This window comes from Ranitomeya variabilis, chromosome 5 (assembly GCF_051348905.1).
Source record: "Ranitomeya variabilis isolate aRanVar5 chromosome 5, aRanVar5.hap1, whole genome shotgun sequence".
NCBI lineage: Eukaryota > Metazoa > Chordata > Amphibia > Anura > Dendrobatidae > Ranitomeya > Ranitomeya variabilis.
The window spans coordinates 170,330,924-170,353,234 of NC_135236.1; the positions used below are offsets into that span (position 1 = coordinate 170,330,924).

At 46.2% G+C, this 22,311-nt stretch overlaps 1 protein-coding gene across 2 annotated transcripts in view; it reads left to right on the forward strand.

The window, feature by feature from the left end:
• Positions 1-19,291, forward strand: part of WDR93 (WD repeat domain 93) — a 114,829-nt gene extending 95,538 nt beyond the window's left edge. Inside the window, exons 15-16 of one of the 2 annotated variants that reach the window (XM_077263493.1) lie at positions 18,088-18,259; positions 18,351-19,245. In XM_077263493.1, the coding sequence (XP_077119608.1) occupies positions 18,088-18,259; positions 18,351-18,453 (275 nt within the window). In that variant the 3' untranslated portion in view covers positions 18,454-19,245. Of the gene's footprint in view, positions 1-18,087; positions 18,260-18,350 lie in introns of both variants that reach the window. The other variant, XM_077263492.1, reaches the window with a different exon arrangement.
• The last annotated feature ends 3,020 nt before the right edge of the window (positions 19,292-22,311 follow it).

A 22,311-nucleotide genomic window follows, 5' to 3' on the forward strand; every position in this document is an offset into this window, starting at 1 on the left:
GTTGTGCGGCAGGTTTAGTTCATGGTCAGTTTAAGTTTCCATCCTTCCAAGAGCTAGTTCCTATGTATGCTGGGCTATGTTCTCTTGCCATTGAGAACCATAACAGACGGCACCACGAGAGAGTTACAGAGATTTGTTTTCTCTTTTAGGGTGGGATCACTGCTTTTAACACTCTTCTCCCAAATGTGAGATCAGAGGTAGCAGATAGGTCTAGCCTATAATGTTTAAAAAATGTAGACTGAGAGGACCAAGTGGCCACCTTACAGATTTGGTCGATGGTAGCATCTGCTCTCTCCGCCCACGATGTCGCCATGGCCCTCGTGGAATGGGCTTTCAGACCCTGTGGAACTACCCTGCCTGCACTACTATACGCTAGAATAATGGCCTCTCTCACACATCTAGCGATAGTTTGTTTTGAGGCTTTAAAGCCCTTCCTTGACCCCTGGAATGTAACAAATAAAGCCCTCTGTTTCCTCCAGGATTTTGTCATCTCTAAATACTGTAGGATACATCTCCTGACATCTAGGCAATGGAGTCTCTCCTCTTTCTTGTTAGGATTGGGACAGAAAGAGGGTAAGGTTATATCCTGAGCCCTATGGAATCTCGATACCACTTTGGGGAGATATACCGGATCTAATTTTAACCCCTTAAGCCCCGAGGGTGGTTTGCACGTTAATGACCGGGCAGATCTTTACAATTCTGACCACTGTCCCTTTGTGAGGTTATAACTCTGGAACGCTTCAACGGATCTTGGCGATTCTGACACTGTTTTCTCGTGACATATTGTACTTCATGATAGTGGTAAAGTTTCTTCGATATAACTTGTGTTTATTTGTGAAAATTTTGAAAATTTCGCAATTTTTCCAACTTTGAATTTTTATGCCCTTAAATCACAGAGATATGTCACACAAAATACTTAATAGGTAACATTTCCCACATGTCTACTTTACATCAGCTAAATTTTGGTACCAACATTTTTTTTTGTTAGGGAGTTATAAGGGTTAAAAGTTGACCAGCAATTTCTCATTTTTACAACACCATTTTTTTTTTAGGGACCACATCTCATTTGAAGTCATTTTGAGGGGTCTATATGATAGAAAATACCCAAGTGTGACACCATTCTAAAAACTCCACCCCTCAAGGTGCTCAAAACCACATTCAAGAAGTTTATTAACCCTTCAGGTGTTTCACAGGAATTTTTGGAATGTTTAAATAAAAATGAACATTTAACTTTTTCACCCAAAATTTATTTCAGCTCCAATTTGTTTTATTTTACCAAGGGTAACAGGAGAAAATGGACACCAAAAGTTGTTGTACACTTTGTCCTGAGTACGCTGATACCCCATATGTGGGGGTAAACCACTGTTTGGGCGCATGGCAGAGCTCGGAAGGGAAGGAGCGCCATTTGACTTTTCAATGCAAAATTGACTGGAATTGAGATGGGACACCATGTCGCGTTTGGAGAGCCCCTGATGTGCCTAAACATTAAAACCCCCCACAAGTGACACCATTTTGGAAAGTAGACTCCCTAAGGAACTTATCTAGATGTGTTTTGAGAGCTTTGAACCCCCAAATGTTTCACTACAGTTTATAACGCAGAGCCGTGAAAATAAAAAATCTTTTTCTTTTCCCACACAAGTTATTTATTAGGCCGAGTTTTGTATTTTCCCAAGGGGAACAGGAGAAATTGGACCCAAAAGTTGTTGTCCAATTTGTCCTGAGTACGCTGATACCCCATATGTGGGGGGGAACCACCGTTTGGGCACATGGCAGAGCTCAGAAGGGAAGGAGTGCCATTTGGAATGCAGACTTAGATGGATTGGTCTGCAGGCGTCACGTTGCATTTGCAGAGCCCCTGATGCACCTAAACAGTAGAAACCCCCCACAAGTGACACCATTTTGGAAACTAGACCCCCCAAGGAACTTATCTAGATGTGTTGTGAGAACTTTGAACCCCCAAGTGTTTCACTACAGTTTATAACACAGCCGTGAAAATAAAAAATATTTTTTTTTCCCCACAAAAATGACTTTTAGCCCCCCAAATTTTTATTTCCCCAAGGGTAACAAGAGAACTTGGACCCCAAAAGTTGTTGTCCAATTTGTCCCAAGTACGATGATACCCCATATGTTGGGGTAAACCCCTGTTTGGGCGCACGGGAGAGCTCGGAAGGGAAGGAGCACTGTTTTACTTTCTCAACGCAGAATTGGCTTGAATTGAGATCGGACGCCATGTCGCGTTTGGAGAGCCCCTGATGTGCCTAAACAGTGGAAACTCCCCAATTCTAACTGAAACCCCAATCCAAACACACTCCTAACCCTAATCCCAACGGTAACCCTAACGACACCCTTAACCCTGACACACCCCTAACTCTAATCCCAACCATAATCCCAACCGTAAATGTAATCCAAACCCTGACCCTAACTTTAGCCCCAACCCTAACCCTAACTTTAGCCCCAACCCTAACTTTAGCCCCAACCCTAACCCTAACTTTAGCCCTAACCCTAACTTTAGCCCCAACCCTAACTTTAGCCCCAACCCTAACCCTAACTTTAGCCCTAACTTTAGCCCCAACCCTAACTGTAGCTTCAACCCTATCCCCAACCCTAACCCTAGCCCTAACCCTAACCCTAGCCCTAGTCATAACCCTAGCCCTAATCCTAATGGGAAAATGGAAATAAATACATTTTTTTTTATTTTATTATTTTTCCATAACTAAGGGGGTGATGAAGGGGGGTTTGATTTACTTTTATAGCATTTTTTATAGCGGATTTTTATGATTGGCAGCTGTCACACACTAAAAGACGCTTTTTATAGCAAAAAAGTTTTTGCGTCTCCACATTTTGAGACCTATAATTTTTCCATATTTTGGTCCACAGAGTCATGTGAGGTCTTGTTTTTTGCGGGACGACTTGACGTTTTTATTGGTAACATTTTCGGGCACGTGACATTTTTTGATCGCTTTTTATTCCGATTTTTGTGAGACAGAATGACCAAAAACCAGCTATTCATGAATTTCTTTTGGGGGGGGGCGTTTATACTGTTCCACGTTTGGTAAAATTGATAAAGCAGTTTTATTCTTCAGGTCAGTACGATTACAGCGATACCTCATTTATATCATTTTTTTATGTTTTGGCGCTTTTATACGATAAAAACTATTTTATAGAAAAAATAGTTATTTTTGCATCGCTTTATTCTGAAAACTATAACTTTTATTTTTTTGCTGATGATGCTGTATGGCAGCTCGTTTTTTGCGGTACAAGATGGCGTTTTTAGCGGTACCATGGTTATTTAGATCTGTCTTTTTGATCGCGTGTTATTCCAGTTTTTGTTCGGTGGTATGATAATAAAGCGTTGTTTTCTGCCTCGTTTTTTTTTTTTTTTTTTTTTTACGGTGTTCACTGAAGGGGTTAACTAGTGGGACAGTTTTATAGGATGGGTCGTTACGGACGCGACGATACTAAAATGTGTACTTTTATTGTTTTTTTTTATTATTTAGATAAAGAAATGTATTTATGGAAATAATATTTTTTTTTCTTTATTTAGGAATTTATTTATTTTTTTTTTTTTTTACACATGTGGAAATTTTTTTTTTAAACTTTTTTACTTTGTCCCGGGGGGGGATATCACAGATCACTGATCTGACAGTTTGCACAGCACTCCTGTCTTACCAGCGCCTGCACTGAGCAGGCGCTTGGTAAGCCACCTCCCTGCAGGACCCGGATGCAGCCCCGCGGCCATTTTGGATCCGGGGACTGCAGGGAGAGGAGGTAAGAGACTTTCGGAGCAACGCGATCACATCGCGTTGCTCCGAGGGTCTCAGGGAAGCACGCAGGGAGACCCCTCCCTGCGCGATGCTTCCCTATACCGCCGGAACACTGCGATCATGATCATGTATGATCGCAGTGTGCCGGGGGTTAATGTGCCGCTGGCGGTCCGTGACCGCTACTGGCACATAGTGCCGGATGTCAGCTGCGATAGTCAGCTGACACTCGGCCGCGCTCCCCCTGTGAGCGCGGCCGATCGCATATGACGTACTATCCCGTCGGTGGGGATTAAGGCCCACATCACCTCGACGGGATAGTACGTCATATGGGATTAAGGGGTTAATACAACTCTATCGTCCATAATTTGTGTGTAGGGAGGATCTGCCGATAATGCGTGTAAATCCCCAACCCTACGGGCTGATGTAAGTGCCACTAACAAAGCTGTCTTTAATGTTAGTACTTTATCTGATGTTGTAGTTAACGGCTCAAAGGGGTTTTCTGTCAAAGCCGTCAATACTAAATTTAGATCCCATGGTGAAGTAGGGGATGGAACAGAGTCAGCTCTACTACAGGCTTGGATAAACCTCACCACCCATCTATTGCTTGCCAGGTCACAGTTGAATAAGGCTGCTAAGGCTGAAATGTGTACTTTGAGGGTACTAACAGCTAATCCCAGATCTAAACCCTTTTGCAGGAACTCCAGTATTGCCACTATCGGGACCTCCCCTTCCCGAATTGGCCCTGATCTGGACAGGAATTTCTTCTATATTCTCCCATAGATCTTGGTCGTTAATGGTTTTCTGCTACTGAGCAAGGTGGATTTTAGACCAGCTGAGAACCCTTCTTTCTCTAGTAACGACCGTTCAAATGCTAGGCTGTCAAATGTAGCCCGGAATTCTGTGGGTGGTTGAAGACCCTGTGTTAGAAGGTCCTGGTCTTCCGGGAGAACCCACGGGTCTGTCACTGACATCACTCTCAGCCAGTAAAACCATGGTCTTTTCGGCCAGAAGGAAGCTATTACAATCACTCTGGCCTTGTCCTCCCTGATCTTCTTCAGATCTGCTGGGATTAGACATATCGGTGGGAAGGCATACAAGAGTCCTAACGTCCATTCTATGCTGAAAGCGTCTACTGCCAACGGCCTGTCTGCTGGGTTCAGGGAGCAAAACTTTTGAACTTTCTTGTTGGCTTTTGAGGCAAAGAGGTCTACACTGGGTCTTCCCCACATGTGCACTATCCGTTGAAAAATTGACTTTTTTAGGGACCATTCCCCTTGCCTTAAGTGGTTCCTGCTTAAAAAGTCTGCCTTTATATTGTCCACACCTCGAATATGCAGGGCCGATAATGAGAGGAAATGTCTTTCGGCTAGAGTCATGAGTCTTTTGGTTATGTGCATCAGTGACCGAGAACGGGTGCCCCCCTGGTGGTTCACGTATGCGACCGCTGTTCGGTTGTCCGATAGGACTCTCACATGATGCCCTGTCAAGTGTGGAAGTAATCTCTCTAGCGCCTTTTTCGATTGTTAGGAGTTCCCACTCTTTGAGGATAGATTTTTCTCCTCTTGAGCCCAGGGGTCTTGGACCCATAGTGTGTCTGAGTGAACTCCCCACCCCCATGGACTGGCGTCCGTTGTTATTACTTTGGAGGCTGTGTATGTCCAGGGAACTCCTCATTTGTTTGATCTTTTCCTCTTTTTCCTCTGGGAGGCGACATTCCTGCGCCACGGAGTCTACCGTTATCCCTAGGAAATTCTGGACCATTGCTGGCTCTAGTTTGGATTTCTTGAGGTTCAGTTGCCATCCTAGTGTCTGTAGAGTGTCCATCACTATTCTGACCTGCTCTTGGACAGTGAGAAAAGTTTTTCCCCACTATCAGGAGGTCGTCTAAGTAGGGTATTATCAGAGTATCTTTTTCTCTGAGATGTGCTGTGACCTCTGCAATCAGTTTTGTAAATACCCGTGAGGCTGTTGCTATCCCAAAGGGAAGAGTCCTGTACTGAAAGTGACGCAACTGGGACCCCATCTGAACTGCCACTCTGAGAAACTGACGATCTTGTTGTCTGATTGGGACGTGGTAATAAGCGTCCTTTAGGTCTAGGACGGACATGTAACACTGAGGATATAGGAGCTTCACTGCTGATTTTAATTGTTTCCATTTTGAACGATGGAATTATTATATTTGTTGAGGCCCTTTAGATTTATTATTGTCCTCCAAGAATTGTCCGGTTTTTTTAATGAGAAAAAGGGGGGAGTAAAACCCTTTCCTCTATTGGAACTTCTTCCAAGACGTGTTTGTCTAGGAGTGATATTATTTCTCCTTCCAGACTGTCTTGTTTCTCTTGGGAGGACTGTACCGGGGTCTGCATGTATCTTCTTGGAGGCCAGTGGTGGAATTTTAGTTTTAGGCCTGATCCTATAATCTGACGGATCCATACGCTGGATGAGATCCTCTCCCAGGCTGGAAGGAAGTGAGAGAGCCTCCCTCCCACCTGAGAAGGACCGACACTGGGAGGGTTTCTTGCCAAATAGAAATGCCAAAATAGAAGCCTTTTCCTCCCCTGGACCGCTTATTGAAGTTGCTCCTGTCTCGGTCTCTATACTGCTGCCTTCGGAATTTTCGGCCTCTCTGAAAGGAGCGCCGAAAGGGCTGAAATGGCTGCTTTTGGAAAATATTGCCTTGCTCAGGCGTGTACTCCGGAGGACAGAGAATGAACTTCAATCCAATATTGCGGCCAGCATGCAGCCAGCGGGTAAGGAAAGGGTGAATCAAACACCCGAAAACCCCGCCCATATGACCCAAAACTGGTCCCACCAAATTCAGGTGACAGGTTCCCTTTAAATAGACTCACTTTTTTTTTTTTTTAATGGATCACCTGGTGAACCTGCTTTTACTGGTCGCTTCAGTAGTCAGGTGCATGAGCGCACCTGTCTTGATTGATTACCTGGCTGATCGTGACTGCACCACTTCCGGTGCATGTGATGCAATCAATCACCTGGTTGATCCTGCGTCTGTCAGCTGCCAGCGCGACCCCATACACTCATGCATAAGCTCGCACCCGGCAACCACTTCCGGTGCGCGCTTCTTAATCCACCATTCACCTGGTTGATCCTGCCACTGCCCGAACACTGGTGGCCCTGCGCGCGCACCCGGTCCTTACTTCCGGTGCGCACTGCTGTACTGTGCTCCAGGCGCGCATCACTTCCGGTGCTCGCCGCCTTTTTCGATCCCCCTGCCCCTTAGCTCCTTACAAATGTTCCGAGTGCTGCCGCCGGGTAATGTGCGCACGCGCATACCTCCACTTCCGGGTACCCGGTGCTGGCTGGAGGGAGGCTCGCAGTGCCGATGGTGTCCACGCCACGGATGTCAGGAAGGCAGCGCAGCACTTACCCTCAGCGTCCCTCACCGCCAGACACTGCTCCATGCTTCTCCCTTCTCGGGTACTGACCAGGAAGGAGGGGAGAGGTCGACCTGCTCTTAATGCTCGACAGGGAGGCCCCCAACCTCCGAGGAGACTTACCCAGCCCGGGCACCGATGTGCCTTACGGGTTGCATGGCCACCTTTGGTCAACAGGGGGGCACCATAAAAGTGACCCCCGTGGACAGCAGGATTTTAAATCAACAGGGGGGGAAACGCTACCTGCGGCCCCCGAGGATAATCTTTTACCCGGGTTGTGGCCATGCTTCGCTCAGGGGGCATGGAATACATGGCCCCCGAGGCGACTACCGGTACCTGGTGACGGGTGCAGCAGACCAGCGCCTGCCCAAATCCACCCGACCCAGGCATCCTCTTCTGTCTTCATCAGAAGTCTTCATCTTGAGGGTTCCCCGAAAAGGACAGGAAACCAACTGATCTGGAGAGAGGAGCCGCCCCTTTTATCTTGACGGTTTCCTGTCCTTGAAGGGCGGATCCCCTCCCTCGTGGTGCCGTCATGTATGATGGGGGAAAAAAAAAAATTATATATATAATATATATATATAAAAATATATCACTCTCCAAGAAGCTATTGTATCTTACAACAGTATTGATAATTTATTATGTTGTGGTAGCTTATCCATTCACATATGGGAGAGGGTTAAAGGGAATCTGTCACTGCATTTGATCTAAACTATTAATAATGGCATAGAGGCCATAGACTGCTGAAAAAAGTCCTACCTGTGTGTCTTATATCAGATAACTTATTGCTGAGTAATCCTCTTTTATCACTTTATATAAATGACGTCTTCCAGGATCTGGGGAGGATGGTGACTGGAAGATAACTCTGCCTCCAGAGCTTGTTTTAATATAACGGGGAGTTTCCAGTGTGATCTGTGATGGCCGCTCAGTAAGAAAGTAGAAGCATATATCTACCTTATAAAAAAATATATATGCTAAATCATTAAACATTTACATTCATGTTATAAAGTATTATATGGAATTTGGAGAGTTCCTATAAAAGGGAAAAATATTTAATAAGTTATTAGGCTGGTGATTGAGCCCTCACAAGACCACCAAATTATAGTCAAGGATCCCCTATAAAGAAATAATCATGGCACCCCTTGCACTCAGAATTGATGATGCCTTTCAAGATGTGTAAGCTGCTCATGCCGTGGGCACTAATGCTTTCCCAGCCATCAGAGATGTAGACTTTTAAACTGTGCGCTGATAAACTAGATGGTCCCTCTCTTCTGAAGTCCACAGGCCTTTGTCCATGGTTTCCTTAAAGAATGTAACATTTTGATTCTTTTGACCACAGCAGTTTTGCATTTTGCCTAGGTCCATTTTAAGTGAGCTTTGGCCGTAGAAGATGGAGGCGTATCTGGATTGTGTGGATAAATGGCTTTTTCTTTGCATGATTAATGCTTTAACTTGCATTTTGAGGTCACATGGCTGTGTTCACAATGATTTCTGGAAGTATTCCTGAGCACATGCAGTGGTTTGCATGACCGAATAAAGGCTATCTTTTAATGCAGTATACCCTGAGGAACCGTAGACCACGAGCATCCAATATTGGCCATCGGCCTTGTCCCTTGTGTACATGGAGTTCTCCATGAACTCTGAATCTTTTCATGAGATTATGTTCTGGCGATGGTGGGATAATGAAATTCTTTACAATTTTACGTTGAAATACATTCTTCTGAAATTCTTACACAATTTTTATAAGCAATTGTTCAGGGATTGGTGAACCTCTTGCTCTTTTTTTTTTATATATAAAATCATATGAATTAATTAAAAATTGACCCGAGCCGTTTTCCATTAGTGGCACTTACTTTTCCAGACTTTAGTTAACCCTGTCCCAACTTTTTTGACATGTGTTTCTGCCCTCAGTACATACAAAATCGAGCTAGAGGTAATTTTTCAAACATCTATGATAATACCAGGAAAACTGTGCATGGATAGAATGTTTTTAAAATGTCTATTAGGGCAGAGGCAGACTTCTGTATTTCTCGAGAATCGCATCGTAAACCTCGTACTAGCTGTCGGCTCTCCTGACCTGAGCTTGACAGCTGCATAGTAATCCATCACGCTGTCTTGCTCAGGTCAGGCGAGGTGTCAGGCCAGTGCGTGCAGTGCAATGCGATTCTCGCACGGGAAATATGGCAGTCTGTTTCTGCCCTTAGTCTGATACTGCTCCTGGGAGGAGTAAGGCCATTGTGAAAACGATCTAATATCACATGTCTGAGTGGCAAAAGTATGTGAACCTTTAGGATTAGTGGATAGTATGAAGCTAAAATTAGAGTTGTCAAATAAGTGCAAAGTGATGCTAAATATGTGCACAGTATCTAGCATATGAAAAATGAACAACATTTAGTATAAATGGGCATTTACACTGCAAGGTAATGGTGAAAGAGCTTGTCATGATTATCTTGCAGTGTATACTGGCTGCCGATCACCTGATGAACGAATTTGTGCAGCATTAAAGATCATTGTTCTTGGCGGTCCATCATCCTGTGTAAGCAGGTCTTGCACTACCAAGAACCCTGGCAGCCTATGCGCAGTGAATGATCTAGTATAGATCTCTCAGTGTGCATCATTTGCTTTGGTCTGTCTGTGGAAACAGGCAATGAAACGACCGCCAATCAGTTTATAGATCCTTGGTCATACCATACCGCCAGTTGGTCCATGTAAATGCACCTTTACATTAAAGGGGTTGTTCACTACTTTCAGTTAACCCCCCAATGTATCCCCCCAGGGCCCCTGATGAATTGTGTAAATACCTTCTGTTGCCGTTTTTGCCTGTGAGCGGCGCTATGCTGGCGGCTGAGTCCGGGTCACGTGACCCCCAGGCTGCAGCCACCGCTTATTTCCGCCGAAGTCACGTCAATTTCCAGACTCTGGAAATTGACGTGACGTCATGAGCAGGCGTGACCCAGCCTCACAGTCAGCAGTCACTCATCAAGAGTGACTGGGCTGGGGGCTGCAGGGCTGTGCTGGGGGGCGGGCGGGGCTGTGCTGGGGGGTGGGCGGGGCTAGGCAGGGATGTGCGGGCGGGGCTAGGCAGGGATGATTGTGCGGGCCGGCGCCGGTATGTGCGGGCCGGCGCCGGTATGTGCGGGGGTGTGCGGGCGGTGCTGGGGTCTGCTGGCCGTGCTGGGGTCTGCTGCGGGGCTGTGCGGTGGTGGTGGTGGCGGGGGTGTCTCTGTGTGCAGGCTTCGTCCGATGGGACTACAAGTCCCATCGGGCTCTGCCTGCTACAGTGACAGTAAGTGATACATTAGCCAATGATGGGACAGTAGTAGTCCCATCATCCGGCTAATGTGTTGAATGTAAAAAAAAAAAAAAAACATACACACATACACTACATACATACAACACACACACACCATGTGACATGTAACATGTGACACCATGCGACAACATATGACATGCAATGACATGTGACAACATGCACCATGCGATATGCACCATGCGGCGACATGCACCATGCGGCGACATGCAACATATGACATGCAATGATATGCGACATGCAGCATGCAACAACATGCCACATACAGTGCGTACATACATACAACATACATACAGTACATATAACAGAGTACATACTCACCATCACTTGTCACTTTGATCCCCGAAGCCAGTGTCATCTGTAAAAAATATTAAAATAATAAACAAACACTATACTCCCTGATCCGCAGAAATCCAATTAAAACGAGTGTCCCTCGACGATCTCCCATGGAGAGCAGGAGCATCAGCTGATGCGACCGCTCTCCAGGGGCTCCAGGAATACAATGATGGAAGGTATCCTTCCACAATGTATTCCTCACAATGTATTCCTACGCCCCTGTGAGAAAATAGTCCCTAGTCTCACTTTATGCCATTGCTGTTTGAGAAATTTTCCCAGGCAGCAATTGCCATAAAGTGAGACTTTGTCCTAAGGTAACCTCTCAGTGATGCACTGCAGGAGCCATTGTCTCCTGTCAGTGTGTCACTGGAGGTCCTATAGAGTAGTGACATCATCCGATGTTACTGTTCTATAGGGGAGATCGTCGTGGGACACTCGTTATTAATTGGACTACGGCAGACAGGTAGTATACGGTTTATTATTTTACGTTTTTTGCAGGCGCTGAAGTAGGGTAAGTATGGTTAAATGAAGAATATTAAAATACTTTTTTCCTAATGTGTGTGTTTTATGAACCCTTTATTAGTATTGGATTAATAATGGATAGGCGTCTTATTGACGCCTCTCCGTTAACCCGGCTTAATGTCACCTTACAATAGCAAGGTGACATTAACCCCTTATTACCCCATATCCCACCGCTACACGGGAGTGGGAAGAGAGGGGCTAAGTGCTGGATTTGGCGCATCTTACAGATGCGCCATTTCTGGGGCAGCTGCGGACTGGTATTTGTAGCCGGGTGGGGGACACGAATATCCATGGCCCCTCCCTAGGCTATGAATATCAGCCCGCAGCTGTCTGCGTAGCCTTTCTGGCTATAAAATATAGGGGGACCCCACGTCATTTTTTTTGGGGTCCCCCTATTTTAATAGCCAGTAAAGGCTACGCAGACAGCTGCGGGCTGATATTCATAGCAGGCTACAAATATTGGCCCCCGGCCGTCGGCTTTCCCCCTCTGGCGCAGAAAATTGCGTGGGAGCCCACGCCGTTTTTTTTCCATTTTTTTAAATTAAATTCAACGCTCATTAAGGCCTCTTTCATACTTGCATCGGTACGGGTCCGTCACTATGCATCGGGCCGACGTACAGACGCACATTGTGAAATTTGTGCACGACGTGGGCAGCGGATGCAGTTTTTCAACGCATCCGCTGCCCATTCTGAAGTCTGGGGAGGAGGGAGCGGAGTTTTGGCCGCGCATGCGCTGTAGAAAATGGCGGATGCTACAGACAAAAAAAACGTTCACTTGAAAGTTTTTTCGTGCCAACGGTCAGCCAAAACACGACGGATCCGTTGCACGACCCTGGATAGATATATCTATCCATATATCTGGCTGCTTTCACACATCAGGTTTTTGCCGTCAGGCACAATCCGGCGAGTTTTGTAAAAAACGGATCCATTTTTTTCCGCCGAATCCGTTTTTTTCTCATAGAGTTGTATTAGCGCCGGATTGTGCCTGATGGCCACACGTTTCATCTGTTTTTTGCTGGATCAGTCAAAAAAGTTGTTTCTGCCGGACGGAAAACACATACAGAGGAACGTTTTTTCTGTCCGGCAAAAAAACGCACAGCGACGGATCCGGCAAAAAACGTATGAAACTGAGATGTGAAATGATGAATCCGGCCTCCGAATCTGTTTTTTAATGCATGTTTCCATTCAAATCATGCACATTTTCCGTTTATTTATTTCCAAAAACTGCATCAAAACCACGCAAAAAGAAACCGCACCAAAAACAGCATCAAAACCACCAAAAAAATTCATCAAAACTGCACCAAAAACTGCATCAGAACCTAGTGCAGTTTTGGTGCGGTTTTGATGCAGTTTTTGGTGCGGTTTTGATGCCGTTTTTGGTGCAGTTTTGATGCGTTTTTGGTGATGTTTTGATGCAGTGTTTGGTGCAGTTTTGATGCATTTTTTTATTCGCTTTTGGTGTGGTTTTTGCGCGGTTTTTATGCGTTTTGGTGCGTTTTTGAAAGTTAAATAAAGATGTATTATTGAACAAAAAAAACAAGATTTGATGTCATTATTGTCCAACCTCCTCTTTTATATTTGTCCAACCCACACTCCATTACACACACAGATAGACAGATAGATGAAATGGATAGACAGATCTACATATAGATAGATCTATAGATGCATACATCTATCTATTCATATATCTATCTATAGATATATCTGGATAGATATATCTATTGATAGATGTATGGATAGCGTAGGGTGTGTGTCCACTGTCCAGATTACATACGAATGAGCTGCAGATTGGATGCTGCGTACTTGTAGTCCCATCAGATGATGCCTGCACACACACCCCAAAAGACCCCCCGCACAGCCCCGCACACACCCGAACAGTCCCGCACACACCCTAACAGCCAGGCACCCACCCGAAAAGCCCCGCACACACCCTAACAGCCCCGCACACACCCTAACAGTCCCGCACACACACGAACAGCCCGCAGACCCAGCACACACATACACGCACACAGTCACCGCCCACACACTTCCCTCCTCCCGAACTGCAGCGTTTCTCGGACCCACATCCGCAGCAAAACTGCAGATCTTTTTTACATCTGCGGTTTTGCTGCGGATGTGCCCGACTCTATGGGTGCAGAAACTCTGCAGTTCCGCACAAAAGTAGTGACATGCTGCGAGAAAAAAAAGCTGTGTTTCGGTGCGGCTTTTTCCGCAGCATGTGCACAACAAGTCTGCGGCTCCCATAGACTTACATTGGTTGTGCACTACACTGCGGATTTGATGCAATTCTGTGCAGCAAAAAACCCTGCGGATCTGCAATCAAACCGCAACGTGTGCACACAGCCTTAGCATTTAGTGAACCTAGCAAAAAAGCCAAGCAAAAAACAAGTGTGGGATTGCACTTTATTTGCAATTTCATTGCACTTTGAATTTTTTCACATTTTCTGTTACACGACATGGTAAAACCAATGGTGTCGTTCAAAAGTAGAACTTGTCCCGCAAAAAATAAGCCCTCACATCGCCATATTGACGGAAAAATTATAGCCCTGGAAAGAAGGGGAGCGATAAATGAAAATAAAAAGGCACCAGGGGTGAAAGGGTTTAGAAACATGGATATGGTGGACATATCTATGGAAATAGACATAGATATATCTGTATGTATTCATCTATCTATATATTTGTTATCTATCTATCCATCTATCTATCTGTAATGGAGTGTGGGTTGGACAAATGTAAAAGAAGAGGTTGGACAGAAATGACATCACAAATCTTTTTGAAGATAGAGGGAGGGAGGGGTTGGGGTGTGTTTTGGAGTCAGTGGCGTATCTAGGGGGGGGCAGCCGGGGCATTTGCCCCGGGCGCAGCCGGCAGGGGGGCGCAGCCGGCAGGGGGGCGCAGTCGGGCCGCCTAAAGCGGCGGTCCGCAGTGTCTCCCCCGGCGGCTGCATTCTGCCGCCCCCAGCACTGGGAGTCAGCTGTTCTCTGTGCCGACTGTCAAGCTGACAGCCGGCACAGAGAAGCTGCGGCGCGCCGGCTCCCAGTATTCAATTGTACTCGTATCTGTGATGCGAGTACAATTGAAGCTCTGACTGCCCGGTCAGAGCGACGCCAGCAGCGTGATCAGGTCATGTGATCACACTGCTGACGTTACTCACCTGCGCGGCAGAGCAGGAGCTGCAGATCGACCAGGAGACACAGAGCGGTGGTAAGTGCTCCAGTGGAGCTGAAGACACCGAAGATGCAGGGGGGATTTACTGTGAGTAGGGATGGGGGGCATATATTGTGGGGGGGATTTACTGTGAGTGGGGATGGGGGGCATATATTGTGGGGGGGATTTACTGTGAGTGGGGATGGGGGGCATATAATATTGTGGGGGGGATTTACTGTGAGTGGGAATGGGGGGCATATATTGGGGGGATTTACTGTGAGTGGGGATGGGGGGCATATAATATTGTAGGGGGGATTTACTGTGAGTGGGAATGGGGGGCATATATTGTGGGGGGGATTTACTGTGAGTGGGGATGGGGGGCATATAATGTTGGGTGGGATTTACTGTGAGTGGGGATGGGGACATATATTGTGGGGGGGATTTACTGTGAGTGGGGATGGGGGCATATATTGTGGGGGGGATTTACTGTGAGTGGGGATGGGGGCATATATTGTGGGGGGGATTTACTGTGAGTCGGGATGGGGACATATATTGTGGGGGGGGATTTACTGTGAGTGGGGATGGGGACATATATTGTGGAGGGGATTTACTGTGAGTGGGGATGGGGGCATATATTGTGGGGGGGATTTAGTGTGAGTGGGAATGGGGGGCATATATTGTGGGGGGGATTTAATGTGAGTGGGGATAGGGGGGATATATTGTGGGGGGATTTAATGTGAGTGGGGATAGGGGGGATATATTGTGGGGGGATTTAATGTGAGGGGATGGGGGATATATTGTGGGGGAATTTAATGTGAGTGGGGATGGGGGATATATTGTGGGGGGATTTAATGTGAGTGGGGATGGGGGATATATTGTGGGGGGATTTAATGTGAGTGGGGATGGGGGATATATTGTGGGGGGATTTAATGTGAGTGGGGATGGGGGATATATTGTGGGGGGATTTAATGTGAGTGGGGATGGTGGGATATATTATTGGATGGGGGATATTTAATGTGAGTGGGGATGTGGGGATTTATTGTGGGGGGGGAGATTTAATGTGAGTAGGGAGGGGGAATTTATTGTGGGGGGGAGATTTAATATGAGTGGGGATGGGGGATTTATTGTGGGGAAGGGATTTAATGTGAGTGGAGATGGGGGATTGAATGTGTGTGGGGGGAGATTTGTCATGGGGATGGGGGGATTTAATCTGTGGGGGAGATCTAAGGACACAAAATGAAGAGCAAAGGGGGAGATGGGGGGGGCATATATGAGGAAACAGTATGGGGGATGGGTGCAGACAGTTTGGGGTCAAACGGGGGAATGTATGCGGACACAGTATGAGTAGCGATGTGAAAAACGTATGTGGACAGAGTACGGGGAGTGAGGGTGTTGGGATGTGTGCATGCGTAGCATGGGGGACAGTGTAAGGGCACAGACAGGAGGGGATAGTATACAAAGGAGGGGGAGTGTGATGAGAGGGTACAGTATAAATACTGGGCCCTATAGGGACACAGTGTGAGAGGACAGTATGAAGAGGGGGCCAGTATGGAAAGGGGAGGTCCGTGTAAAGAGCGTGTACCTTAAGAGGGACGGTGTGGGGGTCATATTTTATGCAGACAATATAGTGAGGGGCAATTTTTTTATTCAGGAGCATTATGTATCTTTAAGGGCGTCATGTGGAGATTTTCTGCAAAAGAGCGAAGAAGATGGAAGTCTGCAGAGACGGCTGTGGATGAGAAAACTCATCATGGGGATCTGGACAAGATGAAGAAAAGAAGGAGATCGGCTCCAGAGACGACGTCATCTATAAGGTACCTGGATGTAAATGTTATTTGTGATACTGACTAACTCTCATGTTTTTATTTATGTTAGGAGCATTAAAGGGAATGTCCAGGTTTGTGATGAGTCTGCAGTCATTCTTTGTGACTGCAGACTTCTGAGTTCTCACAGTGCGCACTGCACGCTGTCAGGAATCTCTCGTGCTGGCGACTTACATTCATGCGGTCACGTGCTGACTAGACATGTGTGGCCTCACTTAATGATAATGAACTGAGCGAGGCCGGGCACATCTAGTCGGAATGTGGTCAGAAGTATATAAATCACATGCTTGTGCTGACGTGACTGTCCACCGGCAAGGGAGAATCCTAAAAGTGTGCAGTGCATGCATTGTGAGAATTCAGAAGCTGCAATGTCAGGATTCAGCTCTGCAGGTTCCAGTAGTCGTCACATGGACACTTCACTCATATGCGACTTTCATACTCCATGGTCCTGTAACAACGAGCTTCTCTTCTGCTTCTCTCAGTTTTTCACTGAACATTGGGAGCTTAAGGGAGAGGAGCTCATTGGTACATGACTGTGTGCAAATCGCATATGTTCTGGGGGGGCAAACTGAATTCTTGCCCCGGGTGCCAGAAACCCTAGATACACCTCTGTTTGGAGTGGGTGTGCCAGGTGCAGAGTTACAGGCGAGTGCAATGCATCATGGAACTTGTAGTATTAGAGCACAATAACTCAGGAGAAAGGAAGTTGTCGATTAACCCCATGAGAGCTGCATCCAGCACTAAAGATGTGCTGCTACAGCATGATAAAAGGTAATATTGCTAAAATAAACACAGTAGATGTTTTCAGTGGCACATAATAACAAGATTTATGAAAAAAAAAAGTTATAGTAGTGGAGACAACTTCTTTAATCTCTCTACCTTGAGTCTAGAGACTGCTAAATCCAGGAATTAGTGAAGATGAAAAACAGAGCTGGAGTAAAACAAACGAAAATCGGTGCCCACATTTCATTGCATTTTTTTTCCTGCATTTTCCTTTAGGTCCCCATACACATAAGATAGTTGTGGGCCAAACAATCGTTCACCTGAAATCTGTCTGTCATGACGTCCCCCAAACACAGAAGACATTCCCTTGTTCTCTATGAGAGCGGCTTCTATCTGGCATAGGCTGATCTCACAGAGAGAAAAAAGGTTTAACCTCTAAAATTCAACACACCGGATCCTTCTTTTCCCCAACATCATCTGTTGGGAGGCCCCATACACATGAGATGGTCGGCCAATCCTGCATTGGTCAGGCTTTACCTGGCAGTGTGACAGCACAATGCTGCTGATGGCTTGTTATATAGGAACTTGTGGTGCAAAGAAAACCAACAAATATATTAAAGGGCTTATGTCATGGGGAAGGTGTCATTAGCACTCAGATTCCCATGGAGTGAGCAAGAAGCGGTTATTAAGGGAGTATCTTCCATTTTGTTATTTGCTGTATCACTTAATGAGGACACATGTATCTGATGACACAGGGGTTCCTGAGATGATGAAAGTAGGGAACTAGGATGACCTGCTGGTGGAAGGTGACGACTATGCCGCATTCACCTATTATGATGTATTAGTTTTATATTTTCACACGTATTTATTCCTGCCGGTTGTAAGTGCTATCCAGTACACATTATCGTGTAGTCACTAACTTCAATAAGAAGATTCCACAATAATTCATATTTATGTCACTGTTATGTACAGCAGCCGGTCAGATGGATGGGGTTGTGTATGAGGGATGATCATCTTGCTCCTCAGCAGGTTCAGTGTATTTCCCATTCTCTATCTGTATCTTCTAGCTAATGGAGACGCGGCTTCTGGAGAGAACATGACCAGTGAAAATTCCACTTGTTCTCTATTTGTGTTCAGTCTGAAAGGTTTTGGATCTATGGTAAACTGTGACCCACCGGCCGCTCTCCATTCACAAAGTTTACCCTGGGAAGACAGATGCAAGTCGTTGTTTCAGATCAGGTGAGTTCACCCAATGTGCCACACTTACAGGTAATTTACTTATGCAGAGGAAACCATGATCTTACCTGTATGTGCCTTTTGTTTTCCTAAGGTCACATACTTTTTCTGAAAGGAAAAGGCAGATTTCGGAATCCTGGTCGCTTCTCAGAACGCAGGCCTCTGATTTTACCCGGAGTAACACCCTGAGCAGATGAGAGAAAAAAACTTGCAAAGACCCCAAATTAGAGGATCATTTATTTTTTAATTCACCGACAAGGAATAGTACCAAGATAATAATGGACTGTAGGATCTTCCAGCTCCGGCCTAGTTGTAGTATGTGGAAGATGCGACTACACAGTGTATAAAGCTGTGCTGCTTCTGTGCACTGTGCACTCCTGACCACCACAGGAGCTGCAAACGACCAATTATTGTGTTGTGTTTTTACAGGCCTCTAGTATGTTAGTTTAACATAAATTCTGTGTAGTATAGCTTTTGCTGTTAAAGGGAATCTGGCACCAGGTTTTTGGTACTTGATCCGAGAGCAGCATGATGTGAGGGAGGGCAGAGACCCTGATTTCAGCAATGTGTCACTTACTGTGCTGCTTGCTGTCATTTTTATACAATCATTTTTTTTTATCTGCTGCAGATCTAGCAGTTCTCTGAATATTGAGCTCTGTATAACCAGCCCACACCACTGATGGGCAGATTTCTGCCCACACACGCTGTACATAGAGGGCTGCCACTCAGTGGTAGGAGCTGGATTAAACAGAGCTCATGAATATGCTTGACTACCTAATAATCTCCTACTGATAAAACAGTGATTTTTAGCAAAACTACAATAAACAGGTCAGTAAGTGACTAATAACTGAAATCAGGATCTCTGCGCCTGTATTCTACTGTTCTCAAATTAGGTGGCAAAAACCTGGTGGGTGACAGATTCCCTTTCGAAGGGGTTGGTCGTCTTTACTGACAATTTTTTTTTTGCTTAAATACATGTCATTTTGGCCAAAAGTAATTTTTGCAGTTGAGTTTCATTACATCTGTTGCACCGTTTGGCTTTTACAGGCTCTTTCTTTCCAAGCACATTCAACTTTAAAGAAGTTGTTCATGACTTAGGAATGTATGACTAGCCGGCCTTCTACACATAATCTGAAACCGTCCGTCTTTCCCCACTTAACTATAAATTAAAACACCATACTGCGTGACATTGGATATAAAGGCCACAACAGCCCCATTTATTAAATAACATGTAAACATAAATAACATAAAATATAAATTTCTTGTCTCTCAAAAGGAGGAGGGGAATTGAAGGCTCAAACATTTTGAAGATTGCAACAAGCAGCTCCACCATGCCACCCCGGCTGCACCACAACCAGCCCAAGGGGACCCAGCTGACTGTTGCCCATACCTAGATGTCCAGCTGAGACCTCTCTCAGCAGGAATCGATTTTAATTCAAACACCCGCTTATCACTGATGGGAGTCACCCATCCCTGCAATGGGCTCCCCCGACCTCCTTTGGTGTAAGCAACCTCCTTCAAACTCCCCTCCTTTTCCGCCACAGGCAACAGGCATGACCTTTTATGCCTGTGAGTCCCGCCACACCAAGGGAGTCTTTTCAACTCCCCCCATCAATGCTAAAGCCCACATATCTACACCAATGTCATTTAAATGGACCTCATCCGACCGCAAAAATTCCCCGGATCGAACTTCCAGGTCCCGATGGCGCACCACAACCCCGCCGTGCAAAGCAATGAAACAGGGAACATCCCTATTCACTTTGCTTCTAGCTTTATTTATCCGCTCAACCGATCTGGCGTGTTTCCATGCCAACCATGCAATGATGTCCGACCACACTAAAACCATAGCTCCCAACTGTCCCTCATTGTGCGGGACTGTCCTGGTTTTGTTGCTTCGCCCCGCTGTCCAGCACGGGACGCTCTGATCCCGCCCTCCCTCCTTGAAGACGATACTCACCTCACCTTGCTCCAGCGATGTGTCTGGTCTCGGCGTACACAGCTCGTCCTGAATGAGCGGTCACGTGGTACCGCTCATTAAGGTCATGAATATGCACATATTAATGACCTTAATGAGCGGTATCACGTGACCGCTCACGCAGGAAGAAGGTGCTGCGCCGGGAGTCGGGACAGAGCGAGGGGGATGTCGGCGCGGCCGTGCGATGTGAGACAGGTGAGTATGAGGGACAGGTGAGTACGGGGGACGGGGGGATGAAGGAGGACATAAGCCGGCGCGCCATGCAAGATGGGAGCAGGAGCGGGGGGGTGGAAAGATAATCCATGCATTCAGGGGGGAATATGAGCCATGCATTCAGGGGGGAATATGAGCCATGCATACAGGGGGGAGAATATGAGCCTTGCATTCAGGGGGGGGGGAATATGAGCCAAGCATTCAGGGGGGGAATATGAGCCATGCATTCAGGGGGGGGGGGGGGAGTATGAGCCATGCATTCGGGGGGGGGGGGAATTTGAGCCATGCATTCAGGTGGGGGGAATATGAGCCATGCATTCGGGGGGGATATGAGCCATGCATACAGGAGGGGGAATATGAGCCATGCATACAGGAGGGGGAATATGAGCCATGCATACAGGAGGGGGGGATATGTGCCATGTATATGGGATGGGAGGGAGATGAGCCATGCATAAAGGGGGGGGGATATGAGCCATGCATACAGGAGTGAGGGAGATCATTATACAGTATGGAGAACTGTGTGGCCATTATACAGTATTGAGCATCATGTGTGGCCAATGGCCATTATACAGTATGCAGCATCATGTGTGGTCATTATACAGTATGGAGCATCATGTGTGGCCATTATACAGTATTGAGCATCATGTGGGATCATTATACAGTATGGAGAACTGTGTGTGGCCGTTATACAGTATGGAGCACTATGTGTGACCCTTATACAGTATGGAGCACTGTGTGGCCATTATACAGTATGGAGCACTGTGTGACCATTATACATTATGGAGCATCATGTGTGGCCATTATACACTATAGAGCATCATGTGTGGCCATTATACAGTATTGAGCATCATGTGCGGCCATTATACACTATGGAGCATCATGTGTGGCCATTATACAGTATTGAGCATCATGTGTGGCCATTATACAGTATGGAGCACTGTATGTGGCCATTATACAGTATGGAGCACTGTGTGTGGCCATTTTACAGTATGGAGCATCATGTGGGGTCATTATACAGTATGGAGCAGGGGAGTCAAACTGCATTCCTCGAGGGCCTCAAACCATGAGTGTTTTCAAGATTTCCTTAGCATTCCACAAGGTGCTGGAATCATTCTGTGCAGGTGATTAAATTATCACCTCTGCAATACAAGGAAATCCTGAAAACATGACCTGTTTGCGGCCCTCGAGGAATGCAGTTTGACACCTCTGGTATGGAGCACTGTGTGGCCATATTTTTTTTTGTTTATAATTATTGTATATAAAACAGTGTGATCAGCAGTGCTAAATGGGTGTGGTTGGGACGTGGATATGGGTGTGACTAATTATGAATGGGTGTGGTCAGAGGCGTGGGCTAAAATTTGCCACGGCGTGCAACACGCGCCGCAAACTTTGTCCCTCTTTCCCATTTTCCAAAGTTTGGGAGGTATGCTAAAACTAAACCTGGGTAGGATGCCAAAAGCCTCAGGACAGTCAAACTTGATGTCATGGATCAAGTCCCTAGACTTTCTAGAGCTAAGTCATTCCCCCCCGAATGCAAAACAAGTATATCTGGGGGCCTATCCATGTATCCTATAACATATGGGACTGGACAAGACTGATACCTTGCAGACTCCCAGCGACCAATCTTTTTTACCGATTTAACCCCCAAACCCCACCGAGCTGCCTCCGTGGCAGCCCCAATCCAAAATGAATGAGAACCAAACTCTAAATCATAGAAACCACAATGCACCAGTTCCCCGCTTAAAAATGGTAATAAACTGATAACGCAAAGCCATCCTGATGTACCAAAAAGGAACCCGATGCAGGACCTCTCACCTCCAATAACGAAGAAACCCAACTCACCGGGCATTCAAACAAACCAACCACT